The sequence below is a fragment of the Sinocyclocheilus rhinocerous genome, unplaced genomic scaffold, assembly GCF_001515625.1.
Source record: "Sinocyclocheilus rhinocerous isolate Xijiao unplaced genomic scaffold, SAMN03320098_v1.1 scaffold12, whole genome shotgun sequence".
Taxonomy (NCBI): Eukaryota; Metazoa; Chordata; class Actinopteri; order Cypriniformes; family Cyprinidae; genus Sinocyclocheilus; species Sinocyclocheilus rhinocerous.
In genome coordinates, this window is record NW_015626394.1 from 631,069 (window position 1) to 639,635 (window position 8,567).

The 8,567-nt window shown below is 35.8% G+C and overlaps 1 protein-coding gene across 1 annotated transcript in view; it reads right to left on the reverse strand.

Annotated features, from left to right (window-relative positions):
- Positions 1–8,567, reverse strand: part of LOC107714412 (protein disulfide-isomerase A5-like) — a 61,570-nt gene that overhangs the window by 20,653 nt on the left and 32,350 nt on the right. The window contains exons 8-10 of the mRNA XM_016520248.1: positions 6,323–6,414; positions 3,604–3,675; positions 1,768–1,904 (exon numbers count right to left, since the gene is read on the reverse strand). Coding sequence (XP_016375734.1) covers positions 1,768–1,904; positions 3,604–3,675; positions 6,323–6,414 — 301 coding nt within the window. The remainder of the gene's footprint in view (positions 1–1,767; positions 1,905–3,603; positions 3,676–6,322; positions 6,415–8,567) is intronic.

The window sequence follows — 8,567 nt, forward strand, 5'->3', positions numbered from 1 at the left end:
TTTTTTAATCTTACCGAACCCAAACTTTGAATGGTAGTATATAAACATCAAAATATATGGAAAACCCTGCTATAAATGAGGTTTTGGGTACTTGAACATCTAAACACTCATTTGGCCAGGTTGAGAGGTCAGCTAGACTAGCCAAACCAGCATAAACCAGAAAACCATCTTAGGCCAGTTTAAGCTTTTTCTTTTCTTTTTTTTCCAAAAGGGTTGTCATGCATAATTGACATAGCACAAAAACAACAACAACTCAATACAACATGTCAGTCATAAATTGACCAGAAACAGCACTCATCTGGAAAGAAATTATACTTCCCTTTCAAGTATTTAAAGAGATCCCTTTCCAATTCTCCACCTGTTACATAATCATAAAAGCCTTTCCAGTAAACATAAGCCAGAACTCTCTAAGTCAAGCCTGGATTTAATATGTATTTATTTACACTATAGGAATATGAACAAATCAGGACACTGATTCATAAATGGTTTGCATTTTTGGTAAGAAGAACTATGTACAACAGTTTATTATTATTATTAATAAGGGTGACTTGAAATCAGATCACAGGAAATTTGCACACTTAAGGGGCGAGTGTCAGCATGCATTTTGTCTTATAGTTAATCTGATGCAAGTAAAGCATAATTTTTTGTCTTGACAACTTAACAGTGTTGATTATGTGCATTGAGAGGCCTAACCAATGTTGTCATTGGCATTGGCATTATGATAGCTGAGTGCATGTGAAGCGATGTTTGTGTGTAAACAAGGATATTGCATTTGACCTTGTTGATGAGAATGTAAACAAGTCATTCAGTACCCTGAAAGTGTATTAATGTGGAGAGAAAGTATGTGCATATAGGCTCAGTGGCGGGTTGGTAGGATACACCCTGTGCCTTACAGGAAATGAATATGTTCTATCAGAGGTGTTTGATCAAAAATGTATGAAAGCTGAGAGCCATCTTCCTTCAATCACTAGAAAAGCAACCTACCAAGAAATTGAAATACTACCGACATGCTCGTATCAGCAAATCTGTGTCAGGCTGATTCATTTGAGAATAAAATTGATAGACAAAAACATCAACAGTACACAAGTGCAATTCAACCAGCATTAAGAGATTGACTCTCAGGGTTTTTTTTTTTTTTTGTCTCTCTCTGACCTCTTCAGTGGTTCAAATTAGACCTCACTAGACAAAAATGACTGGTAATAAGATAATACCATGGCACATTCATATACAATATACCATGATTCTCAATGATCCATATACTGTTAAATATGCATGTACTGTACAATGGTTTTTACATGGTACTCCAATGTACTTTAAAGAGTAGTTCTGCCTTAGTACGCGTGCAGAGAATTATAATGTAATGTAATAATGTAATATAATGTAATCATAATAACATGTCCAAAACATTATAATAACAGTGATTTTGACAACTTGCTTGTCAAGCAAACATAATTCTAACAATTAAAGAATTCACCCCAAAATTAAAATTATATCATTTACTCACCCACATGTCATTCCAAACCTGTAGGACTGACTTTCTTCTGTGGAACTCAAACGAAGGTAATTTGAGCAATATTTCAACTGTATTTGCCCATTTAAAGAAAGAAAATGGGGTCTAAAAGAACAGTGGACCTTTTTATGTTCCACAGAATAAAGGAAGACATATTGGTTTGGAGGGACGTGAGGGTTTCTAACCCTTTAACTACCCCTAAATTTCAATGTCATTCAAGCCCCAAGTCCTGCGAGAGCAGTGTTGTTGATACTCACAGGGAGCATAGAACATGATCAGGACTGAAGGATGCTCCTCCAGGAATGTGTCAAAAGACTCATCGGTCAGATGGAAGACCGCCGAGCCGGATTCTGACCAGGGCACCTCTGGAGTTTTAGGTTGAGGGGGCTGGGGGCTGTGCAACATATAAAACAAGCAGTTAAAAGCATTTCTAGTAGTCAAAATGTTTTTGTTGTCTCAAAGCCTATGAACTTCACGACTCAGATTCATGACTCAAAAATCTCCAAATGACTAATGTGATACACCTAAGCTCTGCCAACACACTGCCAATACACATCTCACAATTCATTTCAGCTCTACATCTGGTGGGGAACGGTCACACCCACATGACTTAAGAGAGCTAGTCTGAGCTCGCAATTTACATCTGTCTCCTCACGGGCCCTGTGCCCATATAAGAGCGGCCCAAATGGCTTCCTCGTAGAGTGAATAGAGCCAAGAACTTGTCTACTAGAAGTGCCAGGGATACATCTGCAAGTGCTTTGAGAGCAGGAAATCACAATTTTAAGTCTCTTTAACATTCACTTGTACTGGTCAATGAACTCCAGCTGTCATATAGTTTATGGAATAGCAATAATGATTTTCTGTGTCTCACAAACTATGGACCACCCACAGTCCCTTCATTGACCGTCTCATGAGCAAAAATGGTGAGAGCTGATTGAAATTGCTAGTTCCAAACTAACTGGTTAGCAACTTTAGGAAGTTATGGATGACATTTTTTTTTTATCAGTCCCACTAAAAGTGATCATAATGTACCGCTGCTACAGTGATCATTTTTGAGAAACCGCTAATAACTAGATTTGCTGGCCTGGTTAGTGACATCTAAATCTTTGAATAATATCTCTGTTTAAAAGTTTAGAATCAGCGAGATTTGTTTTTGAGCCTCACCCAGGCTTTTATTTGATCAAAAATACAGTAAAAACAGTAAAATACAGTAAAAATAGTAATATTGTGAAATATCATTAACATTTAAAAAAAACTGCAAGCAGCAATTAAGTGACCAAACACAACCAGTCTTTTCCCAGTCTTGTTCCCAGAATGTTTTTCACACTGGTTTAATTTCAAATTCAGATTTACCTGCCCTTAATTGGCAAGAAAATACAAACCAAGCTGTGGCTGGTCTTGTGACATAGGTCTATTGATCAAAATCTCTTCCAGTCTAAGTGGGAAATTGACCAGAATAAGCGGATCAGACTTTATGCCAATAAAAAGGTTTCTCATACTACTCACAAACTACTAACGTGTCATGCCAAAGCACATAATTCTAAACTTAACAATACAAATATTGCTCAGCACACTACAGTGCTTGCTTCATCTAGTCTGCTTCCTGACACTTAGTATATACAGCATCAGCAATGTCACTGAATTTATTTCTTGCTAGGCAAAATACTGGGCCACTGTATGACTAGAAGATTCATGCAGTTCATAAATTACATGTTGCATTGCTTGCACAGCTCTAGTGAAGTTAATCTCCGAGACGTGTACATAGGCACTGTAAACTTGTATATTTTGTTCACTGTCACTTTGATAGTAGGTTAAAACACTGCAGAGATCTTAAAGCCTCATCACATCTCTGTTAGGAGGCACAGAGGAGTGTTTACGTCCAGTGTTTTACAGTGCACATCATATCTTTCACACCACAGTTCCTGTAAAACACTCCCTTGATAACGGTGGAGACCGCAGGCAGAAGTCCAAGATGTCACACCTCTTACAAACACAGTGATTGTTTACAGGTTTTAAGATAGTATAGGGCATAAGAATGAATGAAGAGAGGCTGTGTATGTTTGTATGTTAAAATAAGGCTTGGGTTTACTCACTTTTTCAACCAATCAGCAATGTCTTTAGAGGTGGCTCCATAATTCTCATAGTGATGCAAAAATTTCCCCTTCCTGTTTGGAAAAAGAACAAAAAAGGGCAGAATAATTCTTTAGGTTTAATCATAAACTGGCTGAGAAAATCCAAACCAACACAATCATTTCATCATGATCAAATAATTTTTTTTTACCAATATAAGATAGACACCATTTTTAGGGGGAAAAAAAAATTGTTTGTAAAATAGGTCGGAGCCATGACCTAGTGATTAGTGCACATGCTTCTGCCACAGTACAAGAGATATGGGATCGATTCTGGCCTGCGTTCCTATCACAATCCCATTATTTCCTGTCCTCTCTCTAAAACATGGCCAAAAGTTTGTAAAACAGAAACAGAAGGTTCGTTTAAAGCTATTAGTATTGATTTTTTTACAAAAACATACTTCAAATCTTGCCTTCTTTCAAAAAGGAAATCCTAAATGGGAGAAGTCAATATTTATTAGTGCTTATTTTCTCAACATTAATTGCACTAGACAGCTTAGGATATTTGTACCCACACAACAAAGATCCAAGGCATCCAAGACTGCTGCTTGCTTCTTTCCATCCAAGATAAACATTTTAAATGAGCGTTTGACTCAAAGCTAATTAAGCCATTTGGCCCAGGGCTCTTAGCATAATCAAAGACTTCAGCTAGCAGCCTTTGTGCTCTTACTAATCCATACAACCACAAGCAGACGAGATCACGAATGTATCCAGATATGCTTTTGAACACACAGCAGCATGCGGAAGAAGGCTTCATGCATCGGAAACTTAAGTTTTATCTGCCATCATCTGCTCCCTTTCCGTGACTGAAAATAATCTGCAGCAAGTGGGAGCTTAGCCGAGATGCTGGCAATGGGATGTCATTTGTAACTGTCTCTAATCAGTTGGAATCCAAAAGCACTGAGGCAACCTAAACAAAGAAATATAATAATAAAGTGGAAAACCCATGTCAATCAAACAGAATTTCCACTTTAGTGTCATGCGAAATCTTGATTTTCTAGTCTTGAAAAAAAAAAAACTTTTTGCCTCAAGTGACTTTCAAATTTCTATGGACCATATACTTAAATGTAAATCTGTTTGCAACCAGCAGGCCATCTAATCACAAGCAATTTTTAGCTAGGGGAGTGTCTTGATGAATGAAATAAAATAAAATTACATATTTTTATTTTAAATATATCTAAATAATTATGCTCTCTTTGATCAGTGATTACAGAAGACACTAATACATTCGCGAAATATTAATTGATTCAAAAGAGCAGTGCTGAGGTCAGGTGTGGTGTAGTCGTGTAAAGATCTGGGCTGCGTTTCTCAAAAGCATTGTAAGCTTAAGTAGGTCGTAGAACCATTGCCATCAATGGTCTCTACGATCAGCTTAGCTTACGATGCTTTAGGAAAACGCAGCCCTGGCCTTGGGCAGAGAGCCGTGCTTAATTAACCTTTTAGTAATTAAAGCAGCTGTGTAATGAAGAAGCACTAAACAGAAGCTAAATGCATACAACTGCTGCCGCAAGTCTCAATCTACAGGGAAAAGGCTCTGGACAAATTGCACCATGCAGAGAATACACATTAAAATTCTCTGATTCATTTAAGATCATAAATCATGCCTTTTGCTGGGGCTATTAGTTCTAGCATGCTACATATAAAAAGCTGCCCCAAAAATGTCTCAGAAATGAATTCATTTGAACCCTTTGAATTTAATATGCAAAGATTATTTTGTGGAAGAAACGAGTACTTTTTCAACTAATGCAAATCACGTCTCTACCCACAATACTATTATTGTGCAGCGGTCAAAAAATTTGTGCTCAAAGTTCAAACTACAAATATTTAATAGATATAACATTTTATGTATTTGAATCTTTTATTAACAGAATAACTTAATGAAAGTCTTTCATTATAATTCTTGGACTTTCATTCTTTTTTCTTTATCCATTATTTAACGGTATTTTTGTTAGTAACATAAAATTAAAAAAGGAATAACCTACTTTTAAAATAATTAACATTTAAAAGTAACACTCCACAAAACTGGTGTTCACTATGGTGCATTTTCTTATGTGCACTTATCTCACGTACTTGGGCTTTTGGGGGAAAAAGAGGACAAGTGAATGGTCCTAGGAAAAGCGCCGGCATCTCCAAAAATCCTTTCAAAACATTTGTTGTGAATAAGACCGAGCCAGTGGCTCTTAATGAGACTGTAGAAAAAGTACCATTTTGATCCACCTTTCCTAGTCTTCTTTAGATTTAATGCATCATGAATGTGCAACTCTATAACACTAGTGTTATAATAAAGCAGAACTTGTTTAAGAAAAGTAGGAAGGGCTGGTCTATATATCATTTACTTACAAAATGCAATGATTTTGCTGGCAACATAATCTTAAGTGAATATTGCGATGAATTATTTTTGATGATTTTTTTTTTGGGCCATTAAGTTTCTTTTCTATTTTGTGGCATTAAATAAATTACTTGCCAACATTAGCTATTTACTTGAAATAGCAATAAAAAGCCTTTTAAGCTATTGCAATACATAAAGAGATATATACTGTAACATCAAAAGGCAGAGAAATATAAATAAATTTTTTTTAGCTATATCAATCAGCCATAAAGCTTAGCAATTTAGTCCATTTTATTCAGTCTTCAAATGGTGACTTTGCTTGTGCATTGGAGTCAAGAAGCAAGGCAAACTCACTCAAAGTAGCAGAAGGTTGGGTAGCCCTTGACGCTGAACTCCTGTTTGAGCCCGTCAAACTCCGCCGGGTGCACGTTCATCCCAGCCAACACCTACACAAAAGCAATGAATTAGACTTGAAACAAACAATCCCTCTCTAGCGACTCAAATGCAGGAAAATGAAGATGAATGGCCACATGAGAGTGTAAACAGAAAGCTTGTCGATACAGATGGCATGCAGCGAAGTGGCACACAAATTTCCATCTCTCTCATGACATTGCAAAGCTTGACCTGACATGCTAATCGTACCCCGAGAGCAATTTCAACTCACTTTGGTTTTAAAGGAAATTTACTTTTTGTGACTACAGACTCAGTTTACTTTGTGTTTGGACACATCAAAACATGAGGGAACTTCATCCATTTTTAATAGCGTGTCACATTGCTAAGTTGAAAGAATATAGCTTGTGAAGTTATTTCAAACAAACTGCACCGTTAAGACAGTCCATGCTTGATGATGTATTCCAAAATAAATGTATATTATCCTGAAGTAAGTCACAACCCGGTGGCCCGTAAGCATCCATCAGGCCAATGAAAAATATGTAGACAAACAGCTGACCAGTGATTACCTCCCAAATCCATCAATGTTCCTGCAGTACTATCAGCTTCTCAGCACACATACGTGGAAACTCAGAAACACAGGAGGCAGCAAATCTACACGTCGCGTCCATAACAACAAGCTACCCATTCATTATTCAAATCTTCAAAAGAGCAGCTTATTTACTAGTGCTCACTCATAGGTCTGCGGTTAGAGAAAAAAATACTGCTTAAATATCCCTTCATATGAAAAGAACAATTATAATAATAAATACTTTGCATTAAGGTTCAATTCATTAACATTAGTTAATGCATTAGGTATCATAAACAAAGAATGCACATTTTTACAGTGTTTATTGCTACCACCTTGTTCATTTAAATGGGGAGTCATCTCAATTATCACCAGTAAAATATGGAGATACTTTAATTATAGTATGTACAAGTTGAAATGGAAAAAATGTATCAGTATACACTACTGTTCACAATTTTGGGGTCAGTGAGATTTTTTTTTTACAGAAATCAATTGTTATATTAAGCAAGGACACGTTAAAATGATCAAAAGTGACAATTCTTTTGTGTTTTGAACCTTCTATTTATCAATAAAAAAATTTAATTTATTAAAACGAAAAACAGTTATACTAATATATTTGTAATCATATAAATGAAGCCTTTATTAAATTTTTCAAAAACAAAAACAAAATCTTACCAACCCCAAACAGTGGTGCATGTATAAATTAACATTAAACTAGATTAATAAATACCGTAAAAGCATTGTTCATTGTTAGTTTATGATACCTAATACTTTAATGTTAACAAATGTAAACATATTGTAAAGTATTTTCAAAATAGTAATTAAAAAAATCTTTCCTGTGGTGTGGTTTTTGTTTATGCAATAATTTTTTCAGTTTACCAGTGGATGAAAGGAACAAAAGAACCTTTGCATGGTTTCAGATGCACAATACTAACCAACAATCTCTTGGCTTACGCAAGCTTCCATGTAGAAAACACTCCCGCTTTGACATGTACAGCGGGGTCTAAAAATTGTTCAATTTCGATTTGGACAATTTTAGTTTGAATGAAAGTTCAAGCATCTATGTTTGTGCTTCTGTGAACAATCTAAGATGAGAGACAGGGAAAAAGATGGAGGGATTAAAAAATAAATAAATAAATAAAACTGAGAAGGGCATAGAGAAAAATGTGTGGTGAGGTGTACTGTGGGTCTCCCAGCAGTGCACAGAGATATTGAGCTGAACTGGCATATAATCCATACTCCACCATAGACTTCAACAGCAGGAAGTACATCCTATAACTATACTATGAAATGCAAAATTGCCTCTTCCTCTAATGAAGGGGAACTAAACATTCTGTCAAAAAGGAACATCAATGGGTTCACAAAACATCCCACCTGCTAGGTAATTCAACAACTGAATCAGATATGGTACAAAAAAAAAAGGCCACAAAAAAACATGTATTAAGACACAGCTTAGCAAAACAAAAAGAAAGGAAACAGGAATCAATAGGGCATGATTCTGACATGCTACTACTGTAACAAGTTCAATTTAAGACTTTTTAAGACCTTTTCAATAGCACCTTATGTGAATGAATAATGAATAATTAATATTTATTGTCATTCAATTGTCATTTAAGACAAAACCTGTGATGGACCTGTGAT